General features: G+C 32.1%; 1 protein-coding gene across 5 annotated transcripts in view; it reads right to left on the bottom strand.

Annotated features, from left to right (window-relative positions):
• Positions 1–221: 221 nt before the first annotated feature.
• LOC149798983 (patatin-like phospholipase domain-containing protein 4) overlaps positions 222–17,486 on the bottom strand; it is a 28,916-nt gene continuing 11,651 nt past the window's right edge. For all 5 annotated transcript variants that reach the window (XM_089957899.1, XM_089957901.1, XM_089957900.1 and 2 more), the window contains 3 exons: positions 15,101–15,337; positions 9,971–10,036; positions 222–9,194 (listed from right to left, as the gene is read on the bottom strand). In XM_089957899.1, coding sequence (XP_089814025.1) covers positions 8,904–9,194; positions 9,971–10,036; positions 15,101–15,337 — 594 coding nt within the window. In that variant the 3' untranslated portion in view covers positions 222–8,903. The remainder of the gene's footprint in view (positions 9,195–9,970; positions 10,037–15,100; positions 15,338–17,486) is intronic.

The following is a 17,486-nucleotide window of genomic DNA, read 5'->3' as shown; positions in this document are numbered from 1 at the left end:
ATCAAAGAAAGTCAGCACCAAATTTGAATAAAAGCAATGGAATCTGACAGATTGTTGCAGTTTCCAATGTGATTGGAACACATTTATTGTGAAGTGCAGGAAAAAGTAACTTTATGCTTACGATGGCTACCAATGGCAGCATAAAACACAAGTTAAATTAACAATCATTTGAAAATAGATATATAGCCATGAAGATAATTGAAGGTGGGACATATCACAAACAATGTTTCAAAAAGTTTTTATTTTGTTCACAAGTTTTTATTTAGCCTCATCTCACGGTAGCCTCAGCAAGATGCTAGTTTTCTCATGCACAATGAAAACTAAGCTAATTTAAGTGCATGTACACATAACATGTAAACAACAACTATACATTCTGTTGCTACTGGTGACAATGAATATCATACTGAATTATTTACTGACACATATCTAACAGTGGAAATTTAGATCAAACAAGGACTACCATTACTAAAGCCATGTGACTAATACATGAATTTTCCAACATGTGGCCATTACTAAAATTCATGGATTTTCCATATACATGTACAGAACTTAACACATTATGGACTGTAGGACATAAACGTAAGTTATCAATATACAAGTAATACAAGTATATATCAGACAAGTTTTAAACTTCTGTCTTTATTTTTAAACAATTTCGTGTAGTGCTAGAATAAATACTTGTTTTATTTCATGGAAGCACATTATCATATGAACTAATGGTAACCTTGTTAAGGCGGTGGGGGGGGGGAATTTATCTTCTCCTGTTAGTTTTTCGACACCAAATTAAAGAATTTAATATGTTTTCAGATGACAAAAATGTAGTATTGCCATCCCAAAACATATTGTCAATATGGTAATTTTGGAAAGTACTAGAGCTCTTAATTATCTATCTAAAATCTATGAAATTAAGAACCTGATAATTCAGTGGGATAAGAGGTTCTTCACTCCATTAGGAAGGATAACTGACTAAAAGTTTAGCTATCTCTAAAATTAATCATCTTCTATTATCATTACCAAATCCATCCAAACAACTGAAGCATATTTAGAGCTACATCCTATACAAACTAGCTTTCATTAAAAACTGTTACAACTTAATATTATGCTTTCTGAAAGGCATCAGAATTGTGAATGATTTTACTAATGCGGTTTGTTTTTAGACAAATTTCAACAGTTTTAAAATAAATTTTTGATAAGCATTAATTTCATAGATTTTCAAGGCATACTTGCAGCTAAACTTTGTATCAATTATGACTCTAATCTGCCACAGCCTTGTATAAAATTGCTAAACTTTGTATCAATTATGACTCTAATCTGCCACAGCCTTGAATAAAATTGCTAAACTTTGTATCAATTATGACTCTAATCAACCACAGCCTTGTATAAAATTGCTAAACTTTGTATCAATTATGACTCTAATCTGCCACAGCCTTATACAAAATTGCTAAACTTTGTATCAATTATGACTAATCTGCCACAGCCACAGCCTTGTATAAAATTGCTAAACTTTGTATCAATTATGACTCTAATCTGCCACAGCCTTATATAAAATTGCTAAACTTTGCATCAATTATGACTCTAATCTGCTACAGCCTTGTATAAAATTGCTAAACTTTGTATCAATTATGACTAATCTGCCACAGCCACAGCCTTGTATAAAACTGCTAAACTTTGTATCAATTATGACTCTAATCTGCCACAGCCTTGTATAAAATTGCTAAACTTTGTATCAATTATGACTCTAATCTGCCACAGTCTTGTATAAAATTGCTAAACTTTGTATCAATTATGACTAATCTGCCACAGCCACAGCCTTGTATAAAACTGCTAAACTTTGTATTAATTATGACTAATCTGCCACAGCCTTGTATAAAATTGCTAAACTTTGTATCAGTTATGACTCTAATCTGCCACAGCCTTGTATAAAATTGCTAAACTTTGTATCAATTATGACTCTAATCTGCCACAGCCTTGTATAAAATTGCTAAACTTTGTATAAATTATGGCTCTAATCTGCCACACCCTTGTATAAAATTGCTAAACTTTGTATCAATTATGACTCTAATCTGCCACAGCCTTATATAAAATTGCTAAACTTTGCATCAATTATGACTCTAATCTGCTACAGCCTTGTATAAAATTGCTAAACTTTGTATCAATTATGACTAATCTGCCACAGCCACAGCCTTGTATAAAACTGCTAAACTTTGTATCAATTATGACTCTAATTTGCCACAGCCTTGTATAAAATTGCTAAACTTTGTATCAATTATGACTCTAATCTGCCACAGTCTTGTATAAAATTGCTAAACTTTGTATCAATTATGACTAATCTGCCACAGCCACAGCCTTGTATAAAACTGCTAAACTTTGTATTAATTATGACTAATCTGCCACAGCCTTGTATAAAATTGCTAAACTTTGTATCAGTTATGACTCTAATCTGCCACAGCCTTGTATAAAATTGCTAAACTTTGTATCAATTATGACTCTAATCTGCCACAGCCTTGTATAAAATTGCTAAACTTTGTATAAATTATGGCTCTAATCTGCCACACCCTTGTATAAAATTGCTAAACTTTGTATCAATTATGACTCTAATCTGCCACAGCCTTGTATAAAATTGCTAAACTTTGTATCAATTATGACTCTAATCAGCCACAGCCTTGAATAAAATTGCTAAACTTTGTATCAATTATGACTCTAATCAGCCACAGCCTTGTATAAAATTGCTAAACTTTGTATCAATTATGACTCTAATCAGCCACAGCCTTGTATAAAATTGTTCTGCATATCACTGTCAAAGTATAAAAGGATCAATATGCATGTAATTGTTTGTACACGAAAAAATAATTTTTAATTTCAGTGTATGAAAAATTATTTGTAAAATAAATAATTATCATTTTGCCCTTCTGACCGTGTATGAAAAATAAATATCTGAACAAATTCTATGAAATACAAGATACTAACAACCTAACAGTAGAAATGTACAAAGTAAACATATATTTTCTGTCTCATTCCACTCTCAACTCAAGAATCTAATTACAACTAAAATAAAAGTACTCAAAAAGATTTTTATTGTTATTAGTTAACGAGAGAGAGAGAGAGAATGAGAGAGGATTATGTCTCACTGTGAAAGTTTGTCTGCATTTAGAGCAAATGTAGCTGTCATGTTGTGTAATGTTGGCAAAATGATAGTCCTACATGTAAGATGTATCACATGTTGTTATGTTTTAGTGCACACAAAAGTCAAAACATAAATATCAGTGTAAAGGTCTTACATGTAGGACTAGCAAAATGACTGAGATGGTTTGAACATGTATTAGTTAAGGGTATTATTTATTGGAAAATTGTACGCAACGATATGAGTCCACATTGTCAAGAAATTAAGTACAACTTGTATTTTTACAGCAGCAATAATCTCATTATCAAATTGCAATAAAAAGATAATTTATAAGAACTTGAAATCACATTTTAGTTAATGTGTGTGATCGCGCCCACGTGTGTGTTTGCGCAAGAGAGAGATGAAAAAAAGTTGTCCTTGTACAAGACCATATTTATTCAGGGCAGATTTTGTTTGTAGCTTTTGCAAAGAGAAAAAAGACTGTATTTTGAGTTACCTGATGATTGTGATAATCCTCATGTATCACAACCCTACTATATTCCATTATCAATTAACACTGCTAAATCAACAATTCATTCTCGTTTTAATTATGATGTACATTGTCACAACAACCACATGGCTATGGAGTGTTATTTACATGGTAATTAAACACGTTTACCACTTTGGTTATTCCAGTTCAAACCAGATTGAGGGCAAGAATCGACAGAATAGGTCAAATCAGCAAGGGTGCCAGTAGGGAAATGAGGCTCTTTTTAGGGAAATGAAAATCTGTCAATGTGCTATTAAAACCGTTGTCCATACAGAATGTGTTATAAGGAAAAGCAATCATATGCATTTTATGTTATTCAAGCTCGCCAATAAAGATAACGTAGGGGTATATCATAGAAAAGATATACAATAAAATGTTAATTATATCCAGGTCAAAACAGAACAAACACTTAAAAGATAGTATATGTACAGTGGAACCCCGCTATAATGCGATAATTGGGGTCCAAAAAATTTGGATCGCGTTAATATCGGGGTTGTGTTAATGCGGGGTTTTACAGTATTTTACTTTCTTCAGAGAACAACTCATTGGCACATACACGTGTATTCATGTATAATGTGTATGACGAATAGGGTATCAACACTGTCTACCATCATGCCACTGTGGCATGCAGTTCATCTATAATGCATGTAATTCCATTGAAAAATTGCACACATATTTACAATATTTAATAAAAAAATTCTCAGAAAATTGTGTCTGAATTCAACGTCTAATATACAGCATGAACAGAGTATCAACACCGTTTACTTGCCGTCTGATATTGTACCATCGCGGCTTGCAATTAATCCATAATATATGTAATTCCATTGCCAAAATTGCATACATATTTAAACTATTCAATAATCTTGTCACACATCTTTATGTATCTGAATTCAATAGGAAAAATTAACAGCAAAATTAGGTTAAGAAAGACGAAGCACGTGTACGGTTCATTATGTTCCAGGGACTATGAATGATATCTGTACAAATTTCATACTGCTAAAATTTTCTCATATGCGTTTCCATGTACATTTATCCATCACAAATTTCCAATAATTAACGCTTGTACGCCTATTCGTTTGAATGACTACAGCAAGAATAATTAACAATCAAGACATGCTTTCAGCGTGCATATAACTTTTGCTTCAGATTTTGTGAATATCGAAAAAACGTGTGAAAACTACTATACTAATCACTGTGCAGAGAACGACTTGCATTTGTGAACTTGCTTTTCCATAACGATAAAATAATTTTTATAAAAAATAGGAAATTAATAACGAGTTCATAAACAAACACCATACCCATGTAAAACCCGAGAACTAAGTGCAGTAGTCCTGTGATGGTCACGAGTCATGTTTATAATTCTTTTTAAAACCGAATGCATGTACAATTTCATACCCTTTCAATTTCCAGCTAATAAAGACGACATCATTTACTGGTCAACTGATTGCGTCTAATAACACTGCCAAGCCCAGCAAACATCTTGGTGGCTTTCATTTTTTTAATGTTTATTAAATTGTGAGAATCTTTTATCAACCACTGCATTGTTTGCTGCTTGGTTGTGTATGCAGTTAAAGAAGAAACACATGTCGGCTATTGTGGGCAATGACTGTATACAGAATTAATTGAAGACAATCACAAAGGTGACTTACTGGTTTTACTCATGGATCAGTAATAAGTAACATTTCAGATAATGTTTGCTTTGGCATAACACTTCAAAAACCTGGTGAAATTGTTAAATTTCAGAAGCCAAGCCACGATCGTATTTGATTCGAATTTGTACGCGAACTCTTCCCCAAAATGATAATAAACATTTTACACACACTTTCTCATACTTTAAAAAAGGTATTTTTCTGGGTACAAGACAAATACACGTACATGTATTTAAAATTTCAGGAACCATGCCAAGATCGCATTATATTTTGAATTCAAACAAGATCTCTTCCCAAAAATGATAACAAATTTTTTTGCGCAAAGTGCAGAGCACAAATTGCATTGGTGAACTGGCTTTTCCATAACGGTAAAAAAAATTAATAAAAAATAGGAAATTAATAATGAGTTCATAAGAAAACCCCAAACACATGTAAAACCTGAGAACTAAGTGCAGTAGGCCTGCAATGGTCAGGGGTCACTTTTATTTAAAAAAATTGCAGTTGAACGCATGTACAATTTCATACCTTTTCAATTTCCAGCTAATAAATAATAAACTGACTGCGTCTAACAACACCAACAAGCCCAGCAAACATCTTGGCGGCTTTTGTTTTTTGATGTCTATTAAATTGTGAGAATCTTTTATCAACCACCGCATTGTCTGCTGCTTGGTTGTGTATGTAGTTAAAGAAACACATGTTAGCTATTGTTTGAGCAACGATTGTATACAGAATTAATTGAAGACAATCACAAAGACGACTTACTGACTTTACTCATGGACCAGTAATAAGTAACATTTCCAATAATGTTTATTTTGGTGTAACACTTTAAGAACCTGGTGATATTGTTAAATTTCAGAAGCTACGCCACAATCGTATTATATTAAAATTCATACACAAACTCTTCCCCAAAATGATATTAAAAGTTTTGCATACTATTTCTCGTACTTAAAAAAAAAAATGTTCTTTCCCGGTACTAGAAAAATACACATACATGTATTTAAAATTTCAGGAACCATGCCACGATCATATTAAATTCGAATTCATACGCAATCTCTTCCCCGTAATGATAATACATTTTTATTCACTATTTCATGTACTTTGAAGGAATTTTTTATTAAAACGTTATAGCGGGGTTGCATTGTGTGTGTATGTATATATATATATATATATATATATATATATATATATATATATATATACACACAAATTGATTTAACGGAGTCTTTGACTTTCAAATTTACAAAAGAAAATGACAAGGCTTTTATATGTTACGTCTGCATGACTATAATGAAACAATAAGACTAGTTGACCAACAGTCTGTGGTCTTGACTTTAGCACATACTGAGATGTAATTTTTTTGTATGAGAAAACATCAAAGGGCTTCTGAACTCATTTTAAAATGCACATGGTGTTTTGTTATGGTGATGGACTTTATAAGGAGAACTAATTAACGATAATATTTAAAGGTATGGTCTGTGAAGTCCTTTATCCATTTGTTAATAAACACCAGCAGATACTGTAATGACATTAGCTTATGCATCAATCCTTGGATTTTCTCACCAACAATTAATTATTCATTTTTGTAAAAACAAAATGGCAAAATGGTATTATCGATCTCTTTTTGCAAATGTAAATCTTCTTAGCAGAAATTTTATGTCCGATAATTTAATGGATTTTCGAAAAATACAGTGATATGTCCAAAAATTACGATACATTTAAATAATTATGATTCTGATAACTGAATTATGTACGAAAAATTAAAGGGTATGAAAATGTACATTAAATAAATATGGTATATATATATATATATATATATATATATATATATATATATATATATATGAAAAGAATCAAAATGTCCAAATCTTAGATAGCTGTAACTGAAAATATTACATAGAAGTTTGCCAATGAATGCATTTCTCAACATTATTCCAAAGAGCTCTGTTCTTTTTTGCATGTTACACACAAAGACAATTTCTCGTATCTTTTGGTATAGTGACATTACTTAGATTTTTATAAAGGATACCTAATAATGGATAAAAAATTAAATGGTGTCTAACAAATAATTTGGAATTCACAAACTTAAATATTATATATCTTTGGAACCAAATACAAATATCTGGCTGATGATATAATTAATCTAATAATTCTACATACAAGACAATGTATTTATAAATGCAGATTTAATAGACAGGTCAAGTTAGTCTCATTTCAAAAGATTTTCCTTTAATATAGACAAATATAATGCTTACAGAAATTGTACATGGGAAAAGTTAGAAAAAATGATGACAACTGAACAAATTGTTAATAGACTCATAAACTATGTTCTTGGAAATGTGTGTAGTGGTATACATACGTACATCTGTGTGCATATGGGTCTGATGTGTAAATATGAATGTGTGTAATAGTATACATGTGTATGTCTGTGTGCATATGGGTTTGATGTGTAAATATGAATGTGTGTAATAGTATACATATGTATGTCTGTGTGCATATGGGTTTGATGTGTAAATATGAATGTGTGTAATAGTATACATATGCATGTCTGTGTGCATATGGGTTTGATGTGTAAATATGAATGTGTGTAATAGTATACATATGCATGTCTGTGTGCATATGGGTTTGATGTGTAAATATGAATGTGTGTAATAGTATACATATGTATGTCTGTGTGCATATGGGTTTGATGTGTAAATATGAATGTGTGTAATAGTATACATATGTATGTCTGTGTGCATATGGGTTTGATGTGTAAATATGAATGTGCAAATTTTTATTTATGTGTATCAGACTGTTTTTATTAATGAGTATGACAGTGAATGCATACTCGAAAACTTGGTTTGTAGAAATACTAATATTTTCCATATATATCAATATCTTTAAAATATAAATGTAGGCAATATTTCTTTTATTCTTATTTTCTTTTTTTTCTGAGCTTATTTCCTTTCATCTCAAAGTGACAATAAATACATGTATAGAACTATGGTAAACACAATTTTTGGCCTTAAAGTTGAAATATAGTGGCAATATATATCTATGTATCATCCATCTCTATGTCAATAAAATGTTTTTTAAAATATAATAAAATAATAATAAAGTTAATAATGATAATGAAATCTGTTACATGGAATTTGTTTATGTATGTGTCATTTAGATATTTAACATAGCTTTATCAATTTTTCAGACATATCGCTATGATGTCTGCAACGTGGCAGTTTATAGTTATGTCTAGCACTGGGGCATCATGCCCCAGACATGCAGCATCATGTCTCACCCAGTCATATTATCCTGACACCAGGTCGACCAGTCCTAACACTACCCTCTTAATGCTGAGTGGCTAGCGAGGTAGTTGCTAGTACCATTTTTATAAGTCTTTTGTATGACTCAACCGTGGTTCAAACCCCTCCGCATCTGAGACGGATGCTCTAACCACTGAGGCCACCAGAGAAGTCAATTTGTTTCTGAATCAATGCTGAATCATGAACCTCTATTAAGAGATCACCTGTGTACAATGATCAATTTTGTCTTTAATGAAGGGTGACTGCAATAAACATGTTTGATAATATATAAATTATCACAGGTGATTAGTTTGTATCCAATCATTTCAACCACAACAAATATCTGGATGTTTTCTTAGAAACTGATTTGCATCATCATAACCTCTCTTATAGTAGGCCTTCATCTCTTCTTGGGAATGTGGAAGAAAAGCCCGAAAAAGACGATGCATATTATGTAAATTAATATGATACTGTGTCTCTTGAATTGTCATAAACCATCCGAAACCTTTGTTATCCACTGGACAAATGTCTTTCCCCCCACTGAATGGGTTTATTGCAATGGTCCTTCCATCTGGGAAGATGTATAGGTTGTTAGTGAATCCCCCATCTAAGTATTTCTGAAAAAAAAATGAATTAACATTAAATCAAATGGATTTCCAACAGTTATGTTTTTATCCAAGTTTAAATCATGTAAAGAACTAAAAAGTATGCTTCATAAATGCTAATACAGCAGTTAGAGCTGTTGCATTTAAGTTTAAGTGTGGAAGGAAGAATCCTTTAAGTTTCAGGGATTAATGGTTGGGTGTAAACCAAAGTTTTTCAGTGTAAGTTTAATTATTTTCTATTGGCCTGCTGGTGATACCCCTAACAGAGCTGAAAGAGTGGTACTCCACCAACCCTGTTCACACCTAGAATCTGAATGTAATTGGAAAAATCTGTATATCTGGACAAAAATGTTGAACTATTAAAGTTGTATTGACACATTAAATAACAGTATTTTATTTTTTAAAAAGCATTTTCTGATATGGTAGTGAAGAATAAAATTGGTCAGGTTACAATGACTGTGTGACTCTAGATTTATCTGTTTATTCTGTCACCAGAGTACCAAAATCACATTATCATAGAGGCATTCTTTCCTAGAACTTTGTTCTTTCATAATTTTCACACACCATATTTTTTTAAATCTACTCTTTGAAAACACATGCTGCATGAGTGTGTAATTGCTTACCATTAAAAATAACCGTACATATTAAAATAAAAAAAGTTGTGCCAGAAATATTGTTTGATTTGCTGTATATTGTTTCCAATGCATCTGATTTCATGTCTAACTCTTAGAGGAAAAACTGTTTTCGGGACCCATTGTTATTCCAATCGGTGCATTTGGATATCAAACCTTTCCATTGATGACAGGTATCTTCAGCCCACTCTGACCTGGGATAAAGCAACTGGCCAGCAGACACTGAAATATACAACAGGCAATGAAGATACCAATTGCACTTTTGTTGCTATAGCAATTTGGGATTGTTTGCATCATTAGCTATGTAAAAATATAAATTTATAAAAAGGTGAATTGCTCATACATTCCAAAAGCAATCACCCATGACTCATTTTCTTATGCGTGAAGTTCAAATTACTGATTGACACTACAAAAACCTAACTGAATGATACATTAAGCACCCACTACAAATACCTAACTGAATGATACATAAGGCACCCAGTACAAATACTTAATTGAATGATACAATAGGCACCAACTATAAATATATCATTGAATGATACATTAGGCACCTACTACAAATACCTAATTGAATAATAAATTAAGCACACATTACAAATACCTAACTGAATGATACTTTAAGCACCCACTACAAATACCTAATTGAATGATACATTATGTACCAACTACAAATATCTAATTGAATGATACAATAGGCATGCACTATGAATACCTAATTGAATGACACAATAGGCACATACAACAAATACTTAATTAAACAATACATTAAGCACCCACTACAAATACCTAATTGAATGATACATTAAGCACCCACTACAAATACCTAATTGAACAACACATTAAGCACCACTACAAATACCCAATAGACTGATACAATAGGCATGCATTATGAATACCTAATTGAATGATACAATAGGCATGCACTACAAATATCTAATTTAATGATATATTAAGCACCCACAACAAATACCTAATTGAATGATACACTAAGTACCAACTACAAATACCTTATTGAATGATACATTAAGCACCCACTGCAAATACCTAATCGAATGATACACTAAGTACCAATTACAAATACCTAATTGAATGATACACTAAGCACCTACTACAAATACCTAATTGAATAATAAATTAAGCACACATTACAAATACTTAATTGAATGATACATTAAGCACCCACTACAAATACATAATTGAATGATACATTATGCACCAACTACAAATACCTAACTGAATGATACATTAAGCACCCACTACAAATACCTAACTGAATGATACACTAAGTACCAACTACATATACCTAAGTGAATGATACATTAAGCACCCACTACAAATACCTAATCGAATGATACACTAAGTACCAACTACAATACCTAATTGAATGATACATTAAGCACCCACTACAAATACCTAATCGAATGATACAATAGGCACCAACTACAAATACCTAATTGAACAATACATTAAGCACGTATTACAAATACTTAACTCAATGATACAATAAATACCCACTAAAAATATTTCATTTAATGATATACATACCCACTACAAATCATTATCTGAATGATACAATAAACACCCATAGTACTCCAAATACTTAGTGGCATATCATACATCATTTAATTAACAAATTTTATAACTTAAGAGGATGCACAAAAGATCAGTTTATTCTTGAAATTTCCATTAGATACACATAGACTGGTGTGCATTCCTAAAAATTCCATTAGATAAACATAGATTGGAGTGCATTCTTAAAAATTCCATTTGATACACATAGACTGGTGTGCATTCTTACAATTTCCATTACAAAACTCTTAGACTGGTGTGCATTCTTGAAATTTCCATTAGATACTCATAGACTGGTGTGAATTATTAAAATTTCTATCAGATACACATAGACTGGTGTGCATTTTCTTGTACTTCTCTAAGTTGCATATCAATCCACCAAGTAAGGGTCTTTACATAGAAAAGTATAGGGACTGTGACTAATTCTTCATAAAATAACAGTTGAATATACATGTGACAGAACAGAGATGTCAGTTTTGGACAGATAAGGAATTCTGCACAATTTGTTCAGGAATTCTGATTTTAGATCAAGAGGATGTTCAGTGACTTGATTCTTCAGCATAAAGAGACACAAAAATGTTAACTTCTGAATAAATTTTCTTTTTCTTAACTAAAATATGCACATCAGCTCTGTCCTTTCTGTGTAACTTGTTACCTTTCATACTGCCCTTATATGTAACACAACCATTTTCAGCCTTTCTTACTATATCACTGCCTGGGTTCTATTTGTGGCAGTCATTGTTGATCTCAACACTTAAAAGGTGATGCATTATTACTAGATCCAGATTTCCTCTGGAGTCAACTTGAATTTCCTCAATGGAATGTGACAATATTATTACAACAGTACTGATTCCACCAAGAAGTTTAATATCTTTCCTCCTGTGGGTAGATTCGGGCTGCTAACTTGCCTGCCAAAACTGCTCAGGATTGGTACTATTGGGGTCCCATTTGGGAGTTCTTAAACTCACCTTTACAGGAATGGCAAAATGTATTCATGTCACAATGAACTGGATTCCCACCACTAAAATTCCTGTTTCCATCCATTTTTGAATTCTATATGAGGTTTCAGTTATTTAGATTTTTTTGTTTTAGCATTGGGAGATAAAGCACCCTTAGTTATATTGATAAACTTTAAATACTGAAACCAAACCAACCTGTCTTATGCCACTAAAACCCAACAGTGACAAATAATCTGACCACACTCCATTCATATCTTTAATCCTTTCTGATAATCCATCCTGACAACTTTAAACACCTAAGCCAAACTGACCCACCAAAAGAAACAAATTAATATTAATTGTTCTGTGCTGCCTGAGCTCTTTAGTAATCATGCCACATATATGCCAAGTCTCCCAGATTGTCTGCTAGTCTTTTGATTTTAGACTCCATCTTTTGATCTCCCAGTCTGCTGACATAAACTCCCCGAAGTCACAAATCTGCCAAGTATCGGCATTTCCTGTTAAAGCAACATCTGCCAAGCATAGGTATTTCCAACTGAAACAACATTCAGTAGACTTTTACAACTACTGTAATCCATCAATCAAGTGGTTATCAACCTAATAACCAAGTGGTTATCAACCTAATAACCAATCAAACTGAAGCTCATAATGCATGCTGATCTATTTATTGTACATATGTAAGCTGTTATACTTCAAATATTTCATTATTGAGTACTGTGTCCTGTATAACAGATTGCAAGCAACCTGACAAGTATAAAACAGTTCTTGATCTAGTTGGAAATATAATAATTTTTGTACCATGTTGAAACATATGCTAATGGATTCAAAGGAAAATACACCATCAAAAAAATGTTTGCAAGTTCAACAGTGCTTTAGGTCTGTGCAGTTAGAAGATGGACTCATCTTATAAGCAAGTAAATAAGGCATGTAACTACTCATCATTAGTGTAAATCTCACAGATTAAGGTTACTGAAATTACAGGTGACTGCTTAAAAAAATTAAATAACAGCTGCAATCATGTGCAAATGGCTTAGCCAAGCTGTCAGGCAATCACATACAATCAATTAACCACTGAATCATATCGCCCAAACATTGCAGGAAAAGAAATTATCTAATGTATTCATATTCATATGAAATCAAGCTAACACAATTCTAGTGGCTTGAAAATTATACAAACACCACTTAGTGACCACAACACAGACACTTATACCAAACCGTAAATGTTCTTTATCTTTCCTTACATCGCATTGGATAATGTTTTTTCCCATTATATTCAGGCACATAATGATCTATGCTGAAATGATTAACATGTATGCTTCTTTATGAATATTTTAAATGGGTCTATTATGGATTCAGTTTTAAGGATCCTGTGTTATTGGATAGTGAGTATATGCATCAATACTATTTATGCCATAGATGTATGTAGCAATGCATGGTTCTCTTCTTATTATCAAATATTTATTATGCAATAACTGTGTTTTGACTATTTCACATTTAATATGCTTTGATTTAATAAGACAGTATCTGTGTTAGTGAATCATGTATCCAACCCCACTCTCAAATTTATGGAGCAATGGGAAAGACATATATTATTTTCTTTAGTTAACTTGTTCATGCTATGCAACATTGACCATTGTTTTACAGCAGGGTTTCACTGCTGAAAAGGTTAGAACGGTCACAATGTGCTTATTTTCCAAAATATGCTTAAATCCCCATATTAGCTCATTATCCAGGTGTTATAGGTGGCCTTTTGGTATTATTTATAAATAAAAACTAAAAATAGTAAAACATAAATTCACTAGCACAGCAAAAGTCTGCTTACAGTACTGTTTGAAAATCAACTGAGCCAAGCATTACATTAATTGAAGCATACATACAAAACCCAAACTGAAGTGGATAAAACAATTTAAATAGATTTTTGGTATTAATTATTTGCCACATATATGTAAATTCCAATAAATATTACATTTTTCAAGATAAATATGTAAATTCTAATGAATACTAAAATTTTACAAACATATAATTCCAATAAATATTACACTTTTACATAAACATGGAAAAATATGGTATATAGTGTCAATCTCACCAGTTTTCATCCATTAGTCAAAGGGAGACAATTCCTACAAAACTGTCGGCCAAAAATCTTGCATGCACTGAGACTGCAAGTCCTATTGACATGTTTATCTGATTGGTTTGAAATTCAAAATACAATCATTGGAAATAAATTTCCTCCCAGATTCTTTTAATCAGTCCCTAAAAGTGGGATCGGCCTGCAAAAAAAACAGGGAGGATGAGAAATTTACAAAATATTTTCCAGATTAATGATCTGAAATTTCATAAAATGTTCTTACTATTATAACAGGATGTAAAAGGTTCAATGACACATCAGCACAAACATGGCTATATACTGCCAAATAAGTTTAGGTATCCCCAAATAAGGCATAAAAAAACAGTGATAAAAACAACAAAAAAAGAGTAATATCATTCAAATACAGAAATAACATTTATATTTTGTACTACTTTTTAAAAAGCCAGGACCTTCTCTGTGGTAATATCTTCACTGGATGCATTTCAATGCAAAAGGCTTCCTCCATTAGGTGCCTCTCATGACATGTGGTAGTATGCATTGTAAGATACATGTACTGGAATTCAAAACAAATAACCTCAGTGAAATGTTTCATGCTGAGTAACATGTTTTGAAACTATCCAGATTTTAAGATGGCAGAAATTTACATTTATATTTTTGATTAAAACTTACAGCAATCAGTTCATCTTTGGACTTAAATTCTGACACCAAATGATGACTGAACTTCCTTTTCTGTACATGAGTCAGACTGATGTATATACGATGTGATGCCTTTTGGTGACAGTCTTCAGGCAAAATGTTTCTCATATAATCATGAATGCTGTCCAAAACATCATATCCAGGTGTGAAGACTGAAAGCGGTTTAGCCCTGACTTCTTTTGCAAGGTTAAATGTAAATTGTGTACAATCCTGGAGAAGAAAGAAAATACACAAATACAGTACTATAATACAGTCCATGGAGTCATACACTATCTTATAGTCCACCTTACCATTAAGTACATGACCATACCCAACTTCTAAAAGGAACTGTGTTATATCGAAGGGCCTTACAGTGAGGGAATGCTGTATTTGCAATCATCATATTTTATGGTAATCAGTTATAAAAAATTTTAAAAAGCAGCTCAATTATAAGATTTTCACATACTTTCTTCTGAAATTTACATATTGTCATATATAATATACTTTTCTTAGGAATTTACATTTACAGTCAAATGCAACACACATTTCTTATGGAATTTACATTTACATTCAAATGCAACACACATTTCTTATGGAATTTACATTTACATTCAAATGCAACACACATTTCTTATGGAATTTACATTTACATTCAAATGCAACACACATTTCTTATGGAATTTACATTTACATTCAAATGCAACACACATTTCTTATGGAATTTACATTTACATTCAAATGCAACACACATTTCTTATGGAATTTACATTTACATTCAAATGCAACACACATTTCTTATGGAATTTACATTTACATTCAAATGCAACACACATTTCTTATGGAATTTACATTTACCATTCAAATACAACACACATTTCTTAGAAATGTATATATACATGTAGTCATATAAAATATACTTTTCTTTATGGAAATTTTGCAAACATTTAGGACTTGCTAAAATTGTGTTATTTAAAGAGTGTATTTCCTGTAATGTAAACTCATTAGTTAAAGTGTATGTAATGGAGGAAACTATTCATTTTAAACATACATTGATTGATTGATTGACTGATTTTATTTTAAACAGCGCATCAATACTGTTTTAGGCTATTTAGTGCCATACAAAATGTTAGATGTATAATCTTTTAAAAATTATAAAAAGTCTCATATCGACCAGCAATATAAAAAAAACAAATAGTTGAAACTGAAACGGTAAGATGGTAACGGTGCAAAATAAAGCTTCCCGATCAACAGGGGATGTAACTGTTGTATGTTAATGAAAAATGATGAAAAGGTATATATATTGCATAAAACTGCACAAGGTGATAGCATAAAAGTTAGAGTTTATTGTAAATATTTACTGCTTTCAGGAACTCTATAATACGAGTGATGTTTATAGTATCAAAAAGTTCCTTCATGTCATGCACAATGTAATAACGATCACGTGTAAGTTGCAGGTCAAAACACTCTATCATAAAGTGCTTAACAGTGAATGGTTCATTGCAAGAAATGCACTCTGGTGGGTCATCACCTTTTAGTATGTGGGAGTGGGTGATATAAGTATGACCAATTCGGATTCTTGCAATGACTACCTCCTCCCTACGTATGGTTCTGTAGGAAGGAGTCCATTCTCCTAGAGTTCGCTTGATTGCATGAAGTTTGTTATTCAATGCATCGTTCCATGATGCCTGCCACCTCTGACGTAAGGACTTTCTGACACTAGGTTTAAAATCAGTATATGGCATTTTAAAATCAGATGGTTCTTGATTAAGGGCCATTTTAGCAGCGTGATCTGCTTTTTTGTTACCTTTAATACCAATATGGCTAGGTAACCAACAGTATATTATATTGTGGGAGACACTCATCTTGATATTTTTGACGAGTATGTTTTTCAATAATGGATTCTCCAGTTTTCTATTGTGTAGTGACTGAAGGACTGATAGTGAGTCAGAGAAGATGATGCTGTTTAAAATACGTTTGTTTTCTATATGTTGCAGAGCAAGGTCTATTGCTCTGGTTTCGGCTGAAAAAATTGATGTTCCACTCGGTAAGCGAACTTGCATTGTGTGATTTCCACAAACGAAGGCTGCAGCAGCCTTTTCCTCATCCTTTGATCCGTCGGTATAAATTCTTGTGTAGTTTTTAAATTCGGTGAGGAGTTCTTGATAACAGTTGTGGAAGACGGAAGGGTTTGTCTCAGATTTTTTCTCCATCGTGTAGCATAAAAAGTACTTTTGGTTGCTTAAGTATCCAGGGTGGTGTTTTGGAGATGGAAGTTTTCTGAATTTTAGAAAGATCAATTTTTGTACTGTCAAGGCTGGATGATATTCTAATGCCAAAGGAAGGTATGGTGTTTGGTTTATTTTCGTATAATTTTTTGTAT

Source organism: Sinohyriopsis cumingii, chromosome 5, assembly GCF_028554795.1.
Source record: "Sinohyriopsis cumingii isolate HCF-2022 chromosome 5, ASM2855479v2, whole genome shotgun sequence".
NCBI classification, from domain to species: domain Eukaryota; kingdom Metazoa; phylum Mollusca; class Bivalvia; order Unionida; family Unionidae; genus Sinohyriopsis; species Sinohyriopsis cumingii.
Note: the sequence above shows the minus strand (reverse complement) of the source record. Positions and strands in the feature narration are given on the sequence as shown.